The following is a 21,593-nucleotide window of genomic DNA, read 5'->3' as shown; positions in this document are numbered from 1 at the left end:
GACACTAATTTTTTTCCAGGTACAATAAAGAATACCAGGGATTTATTTTTTTTTAATTTTATTGAAGTATAGTTGATTAACAATGTTGTGTTAATTTAGCTATACAGCAAAGTGATTCAACTACACATATATACATTCTTTTATTCTCTTTTCCATTACGGTTAATCACTGAATAAAGTTCCCAGTACTATACATCCACTATATAGCCTGCATAACAGAAATACACACACATACACTAAACTACAGGCATACCGCAAAGATTTTGCAGGTTGAATTCCAAACCACAGCAATAAAACAAATATCATAATAAACCAAGTCGCACAAAATTCGGTTTCCTAGTGCATATAAAAGTTATGTTTACACTAAACTCTAGTCCATTAAGTGTGCAATAGTTTTATGTCTAAAACACAATGAACATACCTTCATTTAAAACACATTTTATTGCTAAGAATGCTAACCATCATCTGAGACTTCACTGAATCGAAATCTTTGCAACAGTAGCAAAGATCATCAGTCACAGATCACCATAACAAATATAATAGTAATTAAACAGTTTTAAATATTGCAAGAATTACCAAAATGTGCCAGAGAAACATTAAGTGAGCAAATGCTGTTGGGAAAATGGCACCAAGAGACTTGCTCAAGCCACAATCCTTCAGTTTATAAAAAATAAAACAAACAAAAAACCATGCAACATTCATGAGAGCAATAAAGCAAGGCATGCCTATTTAAGGATATTTTTATATTATGATAATAATTATATATTGTGATATATAATACAATAAATTATAATAATTTAATTAATATTTAATTAAGAAATAACGTGGTATCTGGGAGTTGCTTCAAAATAATACGGTGTGAGGAGTGTTCAGAAATACAAATGCAACATAACTGACCATGAATTCATAATTACTGAAGCTGAATGACATGTGAATTTATTATACTACTATTTCTACTCTGGAATATGTTTAACATTTTCCATAACAAAAAGTAAAATAATCATCATAATCATAACACACCCTATATGTTTAATGGGTAATATCAGTTTTATAAAATGAAAAGTTCTGGAGCTTGTTTGTGCAACAATGTAAATATACTCAACAATACTAAGGAGTACACTTACAAATTTAAAAGATGGTGAAGATTACATTCATTTTACAACTTTTAAAAAATTGAATAATAATCTACCTACTGACACAGAAAAAAGGATCTCTTGGAAGAGTGCAATGATTATGACCTTTTAAGGAATGGTAACTTCTCAAACAGAGCTTGTCCCCTAAAGATATGTGAGGACAAAACGAGATTCAGGGCTGGAAGCTGCAGAACTTTTTGCGGAGCTGTTACCCTCAGCAACTAAGCAGGCTAGGCTGTAGCTCCAGGCTGCACTTCTGCCCCAGTGCTCTGCCACTGACATCCACTATCAAGCCCACCCCAACCCGAATCCTTCCCTGTGTTAAAGTGCTAATGCTCCAAACCTAACCTATGTTGTTGTTGTTTGTTGTTCACTCACTAAGTCATGTCCTAACTCTGCGACTCCATGGACTGCAGCACACCAGGCCTCCCTGTCCTTCACTATCTCCTGGAGTTTGCTCAAACTCCTGTTCACTGAGTCAGTGATGCCATCCAACCATCTCATCCCCTGTCTACATTAGGAGAGTGGTTAAAGAGGGGTGGGGAAGTCTACCTGACCATAGGGAAATACCAGGGGCTTTGGAAATACTGCTGTCTCAGTACTGGCAACAGATATATCTAGTTTATGAATTATCATGCAGCTGTACACTCAAGAGGTGCACTTTTTTCTATCTATTTTATACTAATCCTTTTCATTGTACTTCCCAGGCACAAACTGATAGTCAAGCAATGACCCAGAACTTGTTCCCGGGAGAAAACTAGGTAAATCTGATGAACTGACTAAAGACTGCTGGGGAAAAACAGAGTGGCCTTTCCAAAGTGTAGTATGGAGCCACTTTCTTGGAAAGGTCATTTACTATGGCAGGGGACAAGTTCACTGCAGATGCAGGCCTCCCACACCATAGGCAGAGAATATTCTGACAGGAAGAGGCTGCTGGCAATAATACCTGGGCCAAGCCCTATCTCTGCCAAAGGGCAGCCCAAGGGCCCTGGGCAAGTCACTCTGCCTTGTGGTAAGAAGCTTCATTGGTGTCTGACTCTTTGCCACCCTATCAACCATAGCCTACCAAGTTCCTTTGTCCATGGGAATTCTCCAAGCAACAAAACTGGAGTGGGTTGCCATACCCTTCTCCAGGGGATCTTCCCCACCCAAGGATCGAACCCACATGTCTTAAGTCGCATGCATTGGCAGGTGGGTTCTTTACCACTAGTGCCACCTGAGAAGCCCCATTCTGCCTTAGTTTTATATAAATATGGCATCACGGTTTGTGCCATCCAACTTCAAACAGCTGCTGAAGCAAGTAAACAAGTCATATATGGAGGAGTTTTGCTCAAGTTAAGAGCCTGATGCACAGGAATCATCACGATTTCTAATTCCACACTAAACAGGGACAATGGGACTATCAGAGACAAGGGTCCTGGATGAATTCTCTACTCTATCCCTGAATACTTCTCTAAGTGGAACAGTAATTTGGCAAATTCAATTTTGCTCACACATAAAACCCAAAGCCCAGCCAAGGAAAAATACACACTCGGTGTTTAGGTGGAAGAGGGCAAACCCACCACTGATGTCAACGTACCTGCTCTTCGGGGGCTGGCGGTTGCCCTGGCAACACCACACCACAGACAGCAGTGACCCTGGAGGAGAGGTCTGCCGAAACAAGGTGTCCTGTTGAGTACTGCAGCTCCTTGTCCTTCCGCCAAAGGGGTGTGTCTGGATTGGCCAACACCAAGGCCTTCTCCAAGTCCTGCAGCTGGGCCTCCTCAAGTAACCTGAGGGAATGAGGAGCTCATCAATGGCTCTAATGCCCAGTAAAGCCACACTGACATCTCTAGGAATGCTCTTGCTTACCTTAACCTGAAATGGATCAGTTCTTCACTATTAAAAATCTTCTTAAGGAATGATAACTTGTGCTCTTCATTCATACAGGTGACCAAAGCAAGACAATTGGCTGTGAACCTGGAGAAAACCAAAGTATATAAACTCAGGATCTGCAGCAGAGTCTAAAGAATAAAGAAAATTTACTAGCCAACTGAACACCTGATACTAGCCAACTGAACACCTGAAAAGGAAATCTTACGGAATTTAACACAGGGAAAGGTAGAAATCACAAATCGGGCACAGTGAATTCACTTGATGGAACATAAGAACAATGGAATTCCACTCATATCATCTGATTTCCCTCTGAAATGACACATGAAAGGGAGAAAAAACCCCAAAGGCACCAGAACAAAAACAACGTATTTTAAATGGTTTCCTTTTCCTCCTCAGGCACACAACTCCAGCGTCCTGCAACTGTCTCCATACTAGAAGAACAGGACAGTCCACCAGCTACGTACCAGCGGACCAAAGTGTCGTGGCTCCTGAGGAGTGGGACACACACACTCCAGTCCCAGAGGTCCCGGAACACAGACTGCTCTTGCTGCAGAAACTTGTAAGCTGCTTCCATTAGGTCCCGAAGTTTCATCCGCCTGCGCCCATACCGGACTGGATTTGCATCTGAACTCTCTAGGAAGAGCCTCTGAAAGACTGGAGACGTGTCCTTGAAATACCTCAGGGCAAACCTTCAGAAAGAAAAAGAGTTTTTAATTGGTTGGTAAGAATATTATAGTATATTATAGCATATTATAGCATGCTATTTTTTAATGGAATAAAACAACAGTGTAATGGTAACTCTCAAGAGTTTACAAGCCAAAAAGAGATGAACCCTTAAAGCCACCTAGTCCTAAGATTGTATTCTGCTTGAGTTTAGGAACCAGAATTGCAGCATGAGATATCTGACAGGAAACCAAAACCACAAGAACTTATCACAAGTGTTTACTACTGAAAATACACTCATTTTCAACAAGCATTTATTGACTTCTCACTATGAGTCAGACACTGTTTCAGACACCGTGTTAAGTCCTGGAGGTACAAAACCAAGCAGATACCTCCCCTGAGGGAGCTTGCTATCTAGGAAGGAAGGGAGTCACAGAAACAAAGTGAAGCATGAACATGAATTCAACTGAACCTGAGAAAGTCAACAAGAGATGCTTTGGTTGCATCTTAAAAGATGAAGAGGAGAGCTTCATGAAACACAAAGGTAGTAAAACTGGAAAAGAGGGACCAAAAGCTACAAGACATACAGAAAATAATAACGGCAATAGTAAGTCCTTCTATATAAGTAATTACTTTTAATGTAACTAGTTTACTCCCAATCAAAAGACACAGATTGAATGGATTTTTTTAAAAAACAGCATCAGACAATATGCTATGTACAAGAAACCCACTCTGGGTAGTCTAAGGCTACACATACACTGAAAGTGAGGAGATGAAAAAAAAAAATCTATGCAAATGGTAATCCAAAGGGAGCAGGAATGACTATATTGATATCAGTCAAACAGGCTTTAAATATATGGAATAATACGAAAGAAAATCAATAAGGAAACAGAGAACTTGAACAACACTACAGAGCGAAGGGATCTAACAGGCATGTACACAATACTCTATCCAACAACAGAAGAATATATATTCTTCTCACATGCACATGGAACATTCTCCAGAATAGAGCACATGTAAGGACACAAAACAACTCTCAAAAGACTTCAAAGTACTGAACTGACACACAATACCTTTTGTATAATTATACAAATTACAATGGACTGAAACTAGAAAGCGACAGCAGAAAGAAAACTGGAAAATCCTCAAATACATGGAAATTAAACAACACACTCTTAAACAACTGATGGATCAAATAAGTTACAAGGAAAATTAGAGAGGACCTTGAAACAAATGATATGAAAAATACAACACATCAAAACCTATGGGATACAACAAAAGCGATGCTGAGAGCAAAGTTTATAGCTACAAACATGTATACTTAAAAAGATCTTAAGCTAACAACCTAACTTTACACCTCAAATAACTAAAAAAAAAAAAAAAAAGAATAAACCCAAAGCTAACAAAAGTAAGGAAATAATAAAGACTAAAAGCAGAGACAGAAACCAGAAAAGCAACAGGGAAAAATGATCAAGTAAACTAACAATTGGTTTTTGAACAGAACAAGAAAAGTGATAAACTCTGAGGTTAACTAAGAAAAAAATAAAAGATTCAAAAAACAACAATCAGGGGACTTCTCTGGAGGTCCAGTGGTTAAGACTCCATGTTCCCAATGCAGGGAGCACGGGTTCCATCCTTGGTTAGGGAACTAAGATCTCACAAACAAAAAAAACCTCACAAAAAAAACAACAATCAGAAACGAAAGAGGGGATATTATGGATGCCACAAAAATAAAACAGATTATAAGGAATACAGTGAGGGAATTTCCTGGAGATTGGACTCTGAGCTTCCACTGCAGGGGGCATGGGTTTCATCACTGGTCAGGGAACTAAGATCCTGCATCCCACGCAGTGTGGCCAGAAAATAAAGATTCAGTTGTGGCTTGGAAGGGAGCCATGGCAGGAGTGTGTGAAGGGGCAGTGGTGTTGGGGGGCCCGAAGGGGAGAGGGAAAGGTGGGCTGGTGTCAGCATTACATGTGGAACCAACAAGCAGCAGCAAACACGTAGGCAGATAAGCAGTAACCAAGTCATCAACCTGATCCACGAGGCCTTTGAGGATAAGGGGACATGAACAGAGTGGACTGGCAACGGCCATAAGCCTGTGCAGCAAGCGGAGGAAGAGACTGTGGTTCACTGGAAGCATGCGAAAAGAGGCCTGGTTGATATTCCCTGCTGAACTTAGTTGACTATAGTACCCTTTTCTCTAGAGACCCATAATTTTTAGAGAGTGCTCTAAAATTCTGATCTAACCAACGGTGGATGGACCAATAAAGCACACTTAGCCAGAGAATAACAAAATCAGATTCTTCCCTAGAGAAAATTCGAGAATATGGAGAACGATCTCTTTCCAAGGATAAGACTAAGAATCGTAAGGTCTAAAATGCAACAAGGAACACCATTCCTGTTAAATATCTAATCTTGGATGAGTCACTTACTTGGGCAACTCGTCACACTCTTTCACGCATCTAGAGGGAAGACCTGGAGTTCAGTTCTGGCCCTGACATTTAGAACAACTTAGTTCACTCAGCTAACCCCTCTGAAGATCTGAAATGGAACTAACAGAGCCTGAATAGGTCACAGTAAAAAGATCAAAAAGATAATGCTTATCTACTTACTTTAACATCCTAAAGCCTATATAAATATACATTATTACTAAAATATCACCATTCAGTTCCAAAATCCACATTCCTAATTCCCACAGATCCACAAAATTTTCATGCTCAAGGATGTTCCAGAGAAGGCAATGGCACCCCACTCCAGTACTCTTGCCTGGAAAATCCCACAGACGGAGGAGCCTGGTAGGCTGTAGTCCATGGGGTCGCTAAGAGTCGGACACGACTGAGCGACTTCACTTTCACTTTTCACTTTCATGCATTGGAGAAGGAAATGGCAACCCATTCCAGTGTTCTTGCCTGGAGAATCCCAGGGACAGGGGAGCCTGGTGGGCTTCCGTCTATGGGGTCACACAGAGTCAGACACGACTGAAGTGACTTAGCAGCAGCAGCAGCAGCAAGGATGTTCAATGTCTTATTATACATCAAAAATTCAGAAAACAACCTAATTGCCCAACAAAGGGATAAGAAGTGATAAAATACTACACAACTTTTTAAACAGTTTTATTTATTGAGGCAAAGATAGCCATATGTGATTCAATTTAAAAACAAGATTCAGGTTAAAAATTATAGTATGTATTTTTATTACAATTAGTATGTAACCAAATGTTTTTAAATTATATTAAAATTGTATTTTAAAAATATGTGCACAAATGTTCTAAAATTTGCTGTGGTAATGGTTGCATCTATCTGCAAATATATAAAAACCCAGTGAATTGTACACTTTTGTGGTATATAAACTACATCTCAATAAAGCGATTTTTAAAATATATGCACATAAAAATCGATGTGCACACTCTCAGATGGGTGTAACTATAAGAAAAAGAAAAGGGATTTGGGAGAAAAAAATACCAAATTAATAACACCAAATTATCTCTGAAGAGCAGAATTTCAGGGTGGAGAGAACTTTTTGTTTTTTACAATTTTATATTGAGTGTTACCTGAATATAGTGCTTCTGTAATCAAAAGATTATATTCTCTCTCTCAGAAGAATGCTAGCAGAATTCTCAGAGGGAGAAAGGAAATTTAAAACTAAGTATGTGTTACCTTTCCAGCACTCCTGAACACAGTTTTGAAGCAGAGGTGTATAAAAGCATAACTACTTTTGGTTCCTCCTTCAGTTCTATGCAAGCCTGATTTCAGCATGACTGTCCATACAGCACTGTACACATGAAGCATGCTCTCCCACAGCATTCTATCTGCTGCTGTTCACAAAAGACCATTACTAGGTCCACCCATCATTGCTCTTTCCAATCAAAGACAGAGCACTGATGTGGAGCCACATGTCCAGGACAAACTGAGAGCAAATGAGAAACTGAAGCCAAGAAATTAACCTAGTGCAACCCAAATCAACTTGGGTGATTATCACATCCATGGGGGATGTGATCCAAGACCCCCCTGGTGGATGCCTGTAACCATGGATAGTGCTGAACTCCGTACACACTGTTTTTTCCTATACATACATACTTATGATAAAGTTTAATTTATAAATCAGCCACAGGATATCCAAATTGTCAGCATCACTACTCTCCTGCTTTGGGGCCATTATTAAGTAAAATAAAGGTTACCTGAACACAAGCACTTCAACACCACAGCCCACGTGGCTACTAAGTGACAAGTGGGTGGGCAGCAAATATAGCATGGATATGCTAGAAAAAGAGATGCTTCACGCTCCAGGCAAGACACTACAAGACTCCATCACACTACTCAGAACAGCATGCAACTTACAACCTATGAACTGTCTCTGGAATTTCTCACTTAATTTTTTTGGCTATGGTTGACTTCAGGCAACTGAAACCATGGGAAATGAAACCACTGATAACGAAACCACAGATAAAGGAGGAATGCTATATTCTTTTCCTCCTGGGAATATAAATATAATCATTAGCTCTAACATGCTGTTCAGATCAAGTTCTGTATAAATCAGTCAACAAATACATGAATGAGGATGAGTGGGCAGCACCACAAAGTAGGAAAAACGAGTGTGGGCTCTGGAGGCAGCCAAACCTAGGACTGAATTCTAGCTCTGCCACTTTCTAGTAAGGGGACTTAGGGCAAGTTATTTAGGAGTGGCTGTTCTTCATCACTCACGAAAGACAGCTTCCACAAGAGTTGCAAGCCATGGCTGAAAGGACGATGTGTTAAAAGGACTTGCAAGAACGAGGGAGTGGGGGAAAAAAAAGAAAGGGGGAGAGCAAACAAACAAAAAGCAAAGGACTAAAAGATGCAAAATATAAGAGTAAGGTACAATCAGAACTTAAGAATAAGGTTACACTCCTGAGAGAACACTAAAGGGGAAAAAAAAATCAACACATAATGTGTACACCGGGGGCTTCCCTGGTGGCTCTGCAGTAATGAATACACCTGTCAATGCAGGATACACAGGTTTGATCTCTGAGTCAGAAAGATCTCCTGGAGAAGGAAATGGTAACCCGCTCCAGTATTCTATCCGGGAAAATCCTATGGACAGAGGAGCCGGGGGTCGCAAAAGAGTCAAACACAACTAAGTGACTAAGCAACAACAATGTAGTACCTTAGCCATCTGGACCCATTTACAGTTACAGCTGAAGAAATCTGGGAACACAAGAACCAAGCTAGGAACAGGACTAGACGATTTTTTAAAATTAGAACTTTGAAACCAAAACTAGTATATCAGAATAGAGAAAGCATCAACAGACCAAGAGTCTTCTCAGAGTCCTGACAAAGAATCTGCCAAAGAGTAAAACACGCACTGAAACACTGAAGATGCAGAAACGGCAATGAATAACAACAACAAAATGGTAATTATGTGAGGTAATGGCTGTGTTAACTGTTACTGTAGTAAATATCTTGCAATATGTATCTCAAATCGCCACAGTGTACACCTTCAACTTATACAAAATGTTTTATGTCAATTATATCTCAATAAAGCTGAGGGGGAGGAGGGACCAGTAATGCATGCTGCTAAGTCACTTCAGTCGTGTCCAACTCTGTGTGACCCCATGGACTGCAGCCTTCCAGGCTCCTCCGTCCATGGGATTTTCCAGGCAAGAGTACTGGAGTGGGGTGCCATTGCCTTCTCCGAGTAATGCATAAGCAAGGGAATAAAAAGAAAGACCTTGTTACTACTGAGATACCTGATGGAAACTCCAAATAGGTAGGCACCCTGGCCTCAGAAAGAGGTGTGAACTGGAAAATGAATGTTATTACAATAAGAGGAAGCCTCCCCTCCAGTCTCTCTCATACATTTTCCTCCCCATCCCATCTCTCATCTCTTCATTCTTCCCTCCTTACTCTTCCTCCACAATTTGACAGTAGGAAACGCTATTTCCAAGAGGATAACACACTCATTTTTCTTAATTTAATGACTTCTTGCTCCCCTTAAGTATTTGGCTCACACCTCTATTAACGTATTGCAGCCTGTTGTTTCCAAGTACAGAAACTCATAATATGTGACTTGCTCACTCCCACCATGTGACCCAGAGCTCAAAGGGAGGACTCCTATATTTATCTACTGAATAAATGACTGCATCCTATCTAGATTTATTAGGTATAATCCTAATACATTAGGTAATTTCCTCCAGAGGAAATTTAGAGCACAAGTGAAACTGATCAGCTACATTTTTTTAAACTAAAAATCAAAACCCCATTCCACATCACGACCTACAGTTCTTGTACGTCCTTCCTGACTCATCATTCACACACATTTACACATGGTGCTTTTGTTTTTCTTTTTTTGCTTGTCTTTAAGTTACTCTAACACGGGCACGTTATATAATTTTTGGAACAGGGTGGGAGCATAAATAAAACCTACTGCCTTGGCAAAATGAAAAGAAAAAGTAGTGGTGCCTCACATTCATTTAATAAGAACATAAAATTGAAACTGATGGGAAACCAGATGTAGCTACTCTATCATTTCAGTGATTCTCAAACACAATCTGAAAACACTCTACCACTAAGGCTCAAGAGAAGTGGGAGTTCAGTTACTCACAGGTCAATCCTACAGGGTAAGCAGAGAACAGTCAGCACATCTTGTGAAACAGGACCACAGTCAAGTACACCTACGTGATGAAAGCAGCCAGTGAGGCCACACTCTGGATCCTCAATCAACCCAGAGAATAGGTTCCTGAGGTTCCTGAGACCACGCATGATGGTGACCTTTAACTCTGCTCTGTATGTTTAGTTCCCTCAAACAACTAGGCCCATTTTTTTCCTCCTCTTTTAGAAAAGTTCACACAAATCATGGTTCCCTCAAGTCTTCATTTCTTATTCCCTCATCAAAGGATCAGACTAGAGATCATACTTGCAGGAAACTTATTATGTTGATGAAGACTAATAAGAAGGGATGCTCTACTGAGTGAAGTCAGATATGAGAAAAACAATATCACATAATATCGCTTGTATGTAGAATCTAAAAAAAAAAAATGCTACTAATGAACCTATTTATAAAACAGAATTTGAGTCACAGATATAGAGAACAAACTTATGATTGATTACCAAGGGGGAAAGGAGGTTGAGGGGGATAAATTGGGAGACTGATACTGACATATATACAATACTATATATAAAACAGATAATAAAACCATACTTTACAGCACAGGGACGTCTTTGACATTCTGTAATGATCTATATGGGAATGGAGTCTAGAAGAGAATGGATATATGCATGTATATGGCTGATTCGGGCTTCCCTTGTGGCTCAGCTGATAAAGAACCTGCCTGCAACATGGGAGACCTGGGTTTGATCCCTGGGTTAGGAAGATCCCCTGGAGAAGGGAATGGCTACCCACTCCAGTATTCTGGCCTGGAGAATCCCAAGGACTATCCATGGAATCGCAAAGAGTTGGACACAACTGAGCGACTTTCACTCACACTCACTTAGTTGCCTCTTGTGACTATTCCACACAAACCTATCAATTTGAGAAAACCAGGTGCAGCGGCATGTGTCTATAGAACCAGCTAGTTGGAAGCTGAGGAAGGAAGATGGCTTGAGTGAGGAGTTCTGGGCTGTGAGACGCTCTGCCCACTGGGCGTCCACACTAAGTTTGGCTCACTGGGATGACCCCAAGGGAACAAGAGACCACCAGACTGCCTAAGGAAGGGTGAACCAGCCCAAGCTGGACAGACAGGAGGAGAAATGAGAAATGCATTAGAATCCAGTTCTAACACAACTTATCACACTTTGGATGTGAACGGATTTATAGAAAGTGGGAAGAGACATGACAGATCTTGTAACCCACCCCCTACAGCTGCTCCAGCAAGAATTTCACACATCTGAAGTAGATGCTGTAAGTGCCTCAGCTAAAACTCATTTAAATCCATCTTATATGCCTTTCTTGCCAGATGACAGAATCCTTGAGGGTAGGGGTCATATCCTGGTCATATTCTCCAGACCTATCTTGATGACCAAGACTTCAAACCTAGTAAATGGTCACTGAATTGAGCTTCTTCTGTGACTATTTTTATAAAACACTCCTTTCTCCCCTTTCTGTATTTCCCCTCCTCATCTCAGCTCAGACTCCTCCTTACTTCCAGCAGAGTGTGGGGTCTACCATCTCAAGGAGAAACATGAAGGATAAAACCGTTACTCACGGGAGGACGTCAGGATGGTTACCAATGAGTTTGCTCATCGACACACAGAGCCGTTCGTGTAAATCATGGTTGACTTGCCCTCCGGCTTTAATGGCTTCAGCATTCCTTTCCAATAAATCCAAAAGGAGAGGGCGCAGCTGGCGGCCAATCAGCACAGTACAGTCCTTATCCAGAAGTAACTGTGCTAAGGTATTCAAGATACACTGGCGATCTTGAGGTGTCCACACCTGAGAAAGGCAAAACAAATTCATTTGTGACTGCTACAGAACAGAGTCCTAGCTTATACTCAATTTCCAGACTTCATAACTGAGTTTATTTTACAAAACATAGTGGGGTTTCTTTGCAACAGGACTAGTGAATCAAATGTAAACTGAAAGTGAAAGTCGCTCAGTTGGGTCTGACTCTCTGCCATCCCATGGACTACACAAGTCCATGGAATTCTCCAGGCCAGAATACTGGAGTGGGTAGCCTTTCCCTTCTCCAGGAGATCTTCCCCACCCAGGGATCGAACCCAGGTCTCCCACATTGCAGGTGGATGCTTTACCAGCTGAGCCACAAGGAAAGCCCCAATCAAATGTTAAGGCTGTAACAAGTTTCAGCCCACTGGGGTTTGAGGTAAAAGGACTGACATCAGAATTCCATGTAAAATGCTCGACAGCTTCAGCTTCCTTGAAAAAAGAATCAGTTGCAGAGTCATAACATCTGTTGCAGAGTCATAATAGTTTCCAGGGAATCCAGTGCTTCCCCCAACTCCTTTGTCTGGAAGGAAAACAGTAGTTAAATGAGGAAAAAGTACAGTTAGTATGCAAAACTGCCAACTCTCTTGAGGAAAGAATAGATATAAGAAATCAATTCCTGGAAATGAATGAAGATATATCCCCATGAAGACATCAGACTTTAATAAACAAGACAGGTCTAAAGCAGACAGGCACACTTTGATATACAAGATGAAATAAACCACAAAGTTCTGGTGTTTGGGACCAGAATGTCCATGAACATAAAAAGGAAAACTGAAAAGTATGAAAAATGTCTCATATTGCTAGTGTGTAAGCAGTTCTGCATAACCCTTGCCAGGCAATGTGACAGTGGGTTTAAATTACCTGAGGGGCATACCCTCTGACCCACCAAGCCCAGTGCTATGAATTTCCAGCCTAAAGAGTTTGGTACTAAATGGTTATCTATAAGAGTATAGCTGGAACACAACCTAAACCCCATATTCAAAAATACTGCAACTTTTTCCAAAGTTCCAAAGCTGTTCTTGTATGTAGTATTAATAACTTATTCCATTTTATTTCTTACTAGCTTTTTACTGTATGAATGTACCACAACTTGTTTATCCATTTGCATGTTGATAGATACTTGCACTGTTTGCACCTATCCTCAATAAAGCTACCATGAACATTCATGTACAAAAGATTTATGGACATATTTTCATACCTCTTATTTTCTGGCCATGCCATGTGGCAAGGAGGATCTTAGTCCCCAATCAGGGATTGAACCTTGGCCCTCAGCAGCGAAAACATAGAGTCCTAACCACTGAAACACCAGGGAATTGTCTAAATTGTGATTTTTAATTTTAAAAAAAATTTAAGAAATTTCTTGGGCTTCCCTGGTGGTTCAAACGGTAAAGAATGTGCCTGCAATGCAGGAGACCTGGGTTCAATCCCTGGGTCGGGAAGATCCCTTGGAGAAGGGAAAGGCAACCCACTCCACTATTCTTGCCTGGAGAACTTCGTGATCAGAGGAGCCTGGTGGGCTACAGTCCATGGGGTCACAAAGAGTCAGACACTCAATGTTTAACAGAAGTTGTTTTCCAAAGTATTTGTAACATTTCACATCTCCACCAGCAATGTCTGAGTACTTCAGCTGCTATATAAATTCACAAATACACAGTACTATCAGTCTTAATTTTAGCCATTCTAGTAGAGGTGGAGTGGTATATGGTATAAAGTGTCCAACAGCCACTCATTTATCTTCTGTGATGTAATTTGTTCAAATCTTTTACCCATTTTTAAATGGGGTTGTTCCTGTATTAACCATGATGGTTTCTGTAGATCCTCTATACCAGCTTGAGGAAGTTCTGTTCTATTCGTACTTTGTTTTCCTCCTGAATGAGCTTGTTAAATGGCATTCCTCCAATGCCCTTATCATCTAAATTGTCTAATATATTGGCATAACATTTTTCATAGTAGTCACTTATCTTTCTATTCTTTTTAAAATCTGTAATGGTGGCCTTCTTCCATTCCTAATAATTTGGATTTTTCACTTTTATTCTTGGTCAATCTTTTCAAAGAATCAACTTTTGGTTTCAATGGTTTCCTATACAGTTTATCCATTTCCTATTTCATTCATTCCCACTGTTAGCTCTATTATTTTCTTCCCTCTATTTATTTTGGATGTAATTTCCTCTTTTTTTTAGTATTTCACAAGGTGGAAGCTTAAGAAATATCACTAGTTTCAAACCATGTTTTTCTTTTATTCATATATTTCACATGTTATGAATTTCCTTCTAATTGTAGCTACAATCACAAATTGTTTAAATTATAATACAGTTCAAAATTTTTGATTCTCCCAGAGATTTCTTCTCTGATCATAAGTTTCTTTAAATTTTCTTACTTAATTTCTAATATTTAGGGATTTTTCCTTATTTAACATATTATTTAACTTATATGCAGAGTACATCATTCGAAATGCCAGGCTGGATGAAGCACAAGCTGGAATCAAGACTGCTGGGAGAAACATCAATAACCTCAGATATGCAGATGACACCACCCTTATGGCAGAAAGCAAAGAAAAACTAAAGAGCCTCTTGATGAAAGTGAAAGAGGAGAGTGAAAAAGTTGGCTTAAAACTCAACATTCAGAAAATTAAGATCATGGCATCCGGTCCCATCACTTCATGGCAAATAGATGGGGAAACAGTGGAAACAGAGACTTTATTTTGGGGGCTCCAAAATCACTGCAGATGGTGACTGCAGCCATGAAATTAAAAGAAGCTTGCTCCTTGGAAGAAAAGCTATGACCAACCTAGACAGCATTTTAAACCTAGACAGCAGAGATATTACTTTGCCAACAAAGGTCCGTCTAGTCAAAGCTATGGTTTTTCCAGTGGTCATGTATGGATGTGAGAGTTGGACTGTGAAGAAAGCTGAGTGCCGAAGAATTGATGCTTTTGAACTGTTGTGTTGGAGAAGACTCTTGAGAGTCCCTCTGACTGCAAGGAGATCCAACCGGTCCATCCTAAAGGAAATTAGTCCTGAATACTCATTGGAAGGACTGATGCTGAAGCTGAAACTCCAACACTTGGCCACCTGATGCGATGAACTGACTCACTGGAAAAGACCCTGATTCTGGGAAAGACTGAAGGCAGGGGGAGAGGGGGACAACAGTGGATCGGAATCACCGACTCGATGGACATGAGTTTGAGCAAACTCTGGGAGTTGGTGATGGACAGGGAAACCTTCCATGCTGCAGTCCATGGGGTCGGGCAAAGAGTCGGACATGACTGAGCAACTGGACTGAACTAAACTGAAGGATTTTTCCCAGCATTATTTTGAGGGTTTCCCCCGCTAATTTCATCTCATTGAGATAACTGAATAAGCCTTTAATAATTTCAATTCTTCTAAATTTCTTGAGATTTATTTAATGGCCCATCTTATGACCTATCTTGGTAAATGTTTCCGATGTGCAAAGTATATATTCTGGAATTACTGGGCACAGTATCCTATAATGCCAGTTAGGTCAGGTTTGTTGATAGTGCTCAGGTCTTCTGTGTCCTTACTAATTTTCTGTATTTGTACTATAAAGTACTGAGGTTAGAGTATTAAAATTCTCCAATTATAACTGTGATTGTCTATTTTTCCTTTTCTATCACTTTCTGATTCATGTATTTTATTATTAGATCCATGCATATTTAGGTTTCTTTCTTAATTCTGAAGTACTGACATTCAGGGCTGGATACGTTCCTTGCTGTGAAGGCTACCCTGTGTATTAAAAGATGCTTAGCAGCATCCCTGGCCTCTACACTCTACATGCCAATAATATCCCCACCACAAGTTGTGAAAAATTTTAAAACGCCCCAGACAGTAAAATTCCCTGAGCTGAGAGTCACCAGGCAGGGCGGGGGGAGCGGGGCGGGGGGGACCACTTCAAAAAAGAAAATGGAAATAAGACTAACAGATAATCAAGTTTCTTTTAAAAATTAAAAAAAAAAATCATATGTTATCTTAGAAAGATTAGATTTTGATTCTGGAAATAACGGAGAGCTTTTAGACAGAATAGTTCCGTCTATGGGGTCACACAGAGTTGGACACAACTGAAGCGACTTAGCAGCAGCAGCAGCAGTGATAGATTCAGATTTGTCTTATTAATGATAACTTATATTAAGTGGCCAGAACAGGATGGGAGATAATAGCTAAAAGGAATAGGGGCTTCTTTTTGAAGAAATAAAAGTGTTCAAAAATGGACTGTGGTGACAGCTGCACATACCTGTGAACAGAGCAAAAGCCACTGAACTGTACACGTAAGAGGATGCACTATATGGCATATGAATTCTCTCTCAAAGCTGTCTCAAAAAGTTCTAATTCTAGCACACATGTATTGATTACTTTCTACCGGCCAGGCACTGTGGTAAGCTCCTCAAATGCATCATCTAGATTTCACAATCTTATTTATAGCAATAACAACAGCAACCACTTTTATAGACAACACTTACTGTACCCTAGGCACCTAACGCTCATAGCAACCCATTAAGTAGGTAACATTATCCCCATTTTACAGATAAGGAAACTGAAAAATAAAAAAAAGGGATAAGGTGATAAAGCAGATAATAGAACCAGGAATCACATCACAGGCTCCAGAATCTCTGCTTTTAACTACTCTGTAACTATTTAGCAACTATCACACATAATATGTATCAAGAAGCTGAGACCTAGGAGAGTTGAGCAACTTGCGGAAGGCCCCCAAAACAATGGTAACACACTCCAGTATTCTTGCTTGGGAAATCCCATGGACAGAGGAGTCTGGTGGGCTACGATCATCTATGGGGTCACAAAAGGGCCGGATACAACTTAGTGAGTAAACAACAATAAGGAAAGAGAAGAGAAGGACTTCCCTGATGGTCCAGTGGTCGAGTCTGTGCTTTCACTGCAAAGGGAGTGGGTTCAATCCCTGGTAGGGGAACTAAGATCCCGCATGCCACATGCATTGCCAAAACACAAAACCAAAAAAGGAATCTGATCTGCACCCATCCTTCAGTCCCACTGCCCACACATGCTCTCAAGCACTCTGCTCTTCTTCAACATAGACAGTAATCAAGGACATAAGATGTGATTCTGTGATTTATAGTAAAAGAAAAAAAAATAGTCTTCAAAACCCCACACCTGTCCCAGTACCTAAAACTCTGGGAATTTCCTGTGATGAGAGAAATATGCTAGAGTAACGCAGTGAATTTCGGAAAGCGGCTAAACTGGGAGCCAATCACGTGATTAGAGGATTAGAACTTTCATTCCCTTGCCTTGACCTCTGAGGAGGGCAGAGGGCCTAGAGATTAAGAGCTGAATCACCAATGGCCAGAGATTTAGTCAATTGTGCCCGTGAAGGAAGCTTTCATAAAAACCCCAAAGAATGTGGTTCGGAGAGCTTCAAGGACGGCTGTCCTGAAAAGTGAAATATTTCTCCAAGTTTTGTGAGCTGCTCTAGCAAATTAATCAAACCCAAAAAAGAATTTATTGGAACCCCCAATTTATAGGCCAGCTGGTCAGAAGAGCAGGTGAGGGTGGGAGAAGTCTTTTAGGGTTAAGCCTTTACTCTGAAGGAACTGACACTTTCCGCAGGTAAACAGCATCAGAATTGAGTTAAATTGTAGGACACCAGCTGGTATCTGAGAATTGCTCGGTAGTGCGAGAAAGAAAACCCACGTGCTAGAATTAAGAGTCAGAACTGTAGGATGCTAGTAGTAGTAAGGATGAAGAGAAAGACACAGATTCAATACCAAGGAAGGAAAATTATGAGGACTTGGCTATATGTGACAGAAAAGGAACAAAAAGAGTTGAGGACACTCAGTCTTCTGTAACAAGGGACTGGACAGAGAGACGGGGGTGTCACCAGCTGAGATGAAGAACAAAGGAAGCACATCCTAAAAATTTATTTCAGATCCCAAACTCCATGAGAAGTAAAGTTTCAAAATCTTTGCTGGGAGTTCCCTCGTGGTCTAGTGGTTAGGACCCCATGCTTTCACTGTCCAGGGCCCAGGTTCAATTTCTGGCAGGGGGAACTAAAATCATGAGGTTCAGTGGTGGAAAAAAAAAGGTCTTTGCTCTCCAGTAAAAATCACTGTTTTCCCAAATAGGAGAAAAATAGATAACAACACAATCAACTCTTCTCTGAGTGAAAGGCTTGAAATCATTACTGAAAATAGAAAGGAGCAAACCTGAAAGACATTTCTCAGATTGGATAGAATCTGAGACAGAGGAGAGACAAATGGAAAGTACAGGTGGCCAGAATCTTAATTCAATTGCGCTTTCTAGTAGCTTTCAAGTCCCTCAACATTACTATATACAGTCTCAGAATCTACCTGAGTGGTTCCCACGCTTCAAAATCTCAGATTCTCTTTTTTTAAAAAGGCTATGAACCATTTCCTCATTTTACTTCCAATACATAAGCACTAATTTTCTATCCAATTACTGTGAAGAACCATAAACAAACCTTCTGCTGTCAGTGGTCCAGGATCCCCAGCTTCAGAACCTCTGCTCTAAATGCAAGCCCACTTACAGAAAAATACTTCTAGCCATAATACATAGTTCAGGAGCCTGTCACCACAAACTCAGCTCATATAAATTGATTTTTTCATTAGTCCAGTCCATCAAAATTCAGTTTTCTTTCCAGACCTCCGTTAATGTTAATGATCCCTTCCTTGGGGGAAATCACAGGCCAGATAACCCCAGGCATATCTTCCACTACTTCCTCCCCTTTGCTATACACGTTCAATTTGTCATCAAACAGACATGCCTCTCCTGTTAGCTCCGGGCCTCTCCAGATTCGAAAAACTGCTGTTGCTTCCTTAGCAATAGGATATATATGTTCCAGATACCGGACTTAGGAGAAAAAAAAAAATTATTTCCCCCTACTCTCAAGCTCACAGGTGTGGTGGGGAAGCATAAAATAGAAAGTTAAAACGACAGGTGAAAAAATGCGTGATAAGGATCCTCAACCCAGCGGGTGGTCAACGAGAGAAGGCTCTTAAGAGGCCAGAGCACCCATTTTTCAGAAAACTAATTCATAATTCCTATGGCTTACTAATTATGCCCTCGCTCTCGCTTGGCCCATCAGTTGTATTCTGTGTTTCTGAACGTCTCCAAAAATAGACACAAAATACCTTGGGGGTCTGAGACGATAACGAATTTATCTGTATCCGCAAAGTGCCACACTGTGTCTTACTCCCAGCAGGAATACAATCAATACTTGTCAGTGGGCAGGAAAGTCAGAACAAGGCAGAAAGGAAACATCCACCCAAGCTAAGAGAGGGGGCTGGACTTGTCGGCACGCTTAAATAATACAAATGTCAAAAGGGCAAACATGCAACCTCAACTGCCAAAAAAAAACCCCAAAACACGTTTTTCTCTGAAGGTCACGTTTGGCGCACGCAGCCAGGGTGCTGCAAGGAAATAAATCGGTGGAGAGAAGGGAATACTCTCCCATAGAATAAATAACAAAAGGCTCCTTCCAGGCTCCTCAAAAGCGCGCGGACGCCTCCGCCACTGGCCAGCCTTGGGGAAGGGGCCAGAGTGACAAGACACCGCTCTCCGGTCCCCTGCGTCTTCCCGCAGGGCCACGGGGCGCGCGCCAGGCGGTGGTGGGGACGGCCCAACTCTTTCCCTCCCTTCTCCTTCTCTTACCTGCTTGACCAAGAACCTGCCCAGCTCGCTGCGGCTCTTCTCGTTCTTGGCAGCGATTAACCGCAGCGGCGCGGCCGCCACATCCAGCAAGAAGTGCTCCATGATCACGGGTCCTCCGCCCCGGGCGGCCACAGGCGCTCCTTGCTTCGCGCTAAGAACCCCCGAGCCGCTGAGGTCCCCGCGCCGGAACTGCCACCAACTACGTCTCCAGTGAAAGCGGCCACCGCCGCTTCGCCAGTACCTAGAGAGAGGAAGCAGCACACGTGGGGGGAGCACGCGGCGCTCTGCATCATCAGTCCGCGACCGCACCAACCGGCGATCGCGGCCCCGCCTCCTCGGCACCGGAAACGCGGGGCGTCAGTATCTATATAGTTCCGGCATAGACTCCACCAGAAATAGCTTTTGCTGGTGGAGGTTAACGGTTACAGTGATGGTAGATCCGGCGACAAAGAGTGGCGTGACAGCAATTCAGGAGAAGCTAGGGGGCCCCTAGGGCCGTGTGCCTACTATCCTCAGCCCGCCATGCCTCCTTCTGCCTCAGCAGGCAAAAAGATCAGCTAGGAATGAAAAGCAGATTTACCCCCTCTAACCCATCAACTCCCCTTTTAGACGGTTGGCCTGTGGAAATTCACGCAGAAGTGTAACAAGCATAGATAGCCCTCGCAGCAGTCTTATTATAAATATTGGATATAAGTGTTAAGATGGGTGATGAAAGAAACTTTCACAAGCTGAGATACAGAAAAGTCATTTTGGGTTATACATGAGTTAAGGTGAATTTTATGTTAAGGAAAATAGCCTCTGTGGCCTATCAAACATAAATTTTATATGTGCTTTAATTATTAAAGAGGAGCACACTGACAAGTAAAGAATGTCCATGTTAAAAATAAAGATTAAATGCCTGTCTTTCTGGGAGGCTAATGCTGGTCCTACTTTGATGATGACTGCCTTTTCCAGTGTGTGTGTGTGTGTGTGTGTGTGTGCGCGCGTGCGTGTGTGTATGTGTGTCTGTGTGTGTGTTTTAAACCTTGAAGAAATGTAGTGTGTATGTTTTAAACCTTGAAGAAACGTAATGTCTGTGTGTGTTTTAAACCTTGAAGAAATGTAATGTGTGTGTGTGTGTGTGTTTTAAACCTTGAAGAACTGTAACCATGTCTTATTTAATGTTCTTTGTTTTGACAAGATATAAAATTGTGCTGGAACCCATGCTTCTCTGGAGCAGCTTCACAGAGTAATCTGGGAAGCTGGCTTCTGGTCTAGTCCTTAGTTTGACTGAAATAAAACTTGTTTCTATTCTTATTATAGATTATTGATTATTTTCATTGACATGGGAATTAAATAAAGTATGTTATATAGGACACTGAATATTCTGAAGGCACTGTGAAGAGTGGAGTAGAAGAGTACATAAAACTAAAAGTGTATTTATGTCAAATTCATTCATGAACAAGCCAAAATAATGACAAAGTCAGACCAGTGGTTGCTTTTGGGGGTATTGACTGAGAAGGGCCTAAGGGAACTTCCTAGGGTGATGGAAATATTTCATTATCTTCCCCTGTGTGGTGGTTACTCTGATAGATACAAAAACCATAATTTATTTGCATTTTTCTTTAAAATTGAGGATATATGTCAAAGTACTGTGTTCCAAGGTCTTTTCAGGTGGCTCAATGGTAAAGAATCGCCTGCCAACGCAGGAGGTGGGGTTCTGATCCCTGGGTTTGGAAGGTCCCATGGAAGATGAAATGGCAACCCACTCCAGTATTCTTGTGGAGAATCCCATGGACAGAGGAGCTTGGCAGGGTACAGTCCATTAGGTCACAAAGAGTTGGACATGACTGAGTGACTGGACATGA

At 41.2% G+C, this 21,593-nt stretch overlaps 1 protein-coding gene across 3 annotated transcripts in view; it reads right to left on the bottom strand.

The window, feature by feature from the left end:
• Window positions 1-21,050, bottom strand: part of MDN1 (midasin AAA ATPase 1) — a 141,290-nt gene extending 120,240 nt beyond the window's left edge. For all 3 annotated transcript variants that reach the window (XM_055535485.1, XM_055535486.1, XM_055535487.1), the window contains exons 1-5: window positions 19,747-21,050; window positions 11,853-12,079; window positions 3,472-3,696; window positions 2,984-3,091; window positions 2,712-2,904 (exon numbers count right to left, since the gene is read on the bottom strand). In XM_055535485.1, the coding sequence (XP_055391460.1) occupies window positions 2,712-2,904; window positions 2,984-3,091; window positions 3,472-3,696; window positions 11,853-12,079; window positions 19,747-19,848 (855 nt within the window). In that variant the 5' untranslated portion in view covers window positions 19,849-21,050. The remainder of the gene's footprint in view (window positions 1-2,711; window positions 2,905-2,983; window positions 3,092-3,471; window positions 3,697-11,852; window positions 12,080-19,746) is intronic.
• Window positions 21,051-21,593: the final 543 nt, after the last annotated feature.

The sequence above is a fragment of the Bubalus kerabau genome, chromosome 9 (assembly GCF_029407905.1).
Source record: "Bubalus kerabau isolate K-KA32 ecotype Philippines breed swamp buffalo chromosome 9, PCC_UOA_SB_1v2, whole genome shotgun sequence".
Taxonomy (NCBI): domain Eukaryota; kingdom Metazoa; phylum Chordata; class Mammalia; order Artiodactyla; family Bovidae; genus Bubalus; species Bubalus kerabau.
The sequence above is the reverse complement of the archived record's forward strand: the minus strand, read 5'-3'. Positions and strand labels throughout refer to the sequence as shown.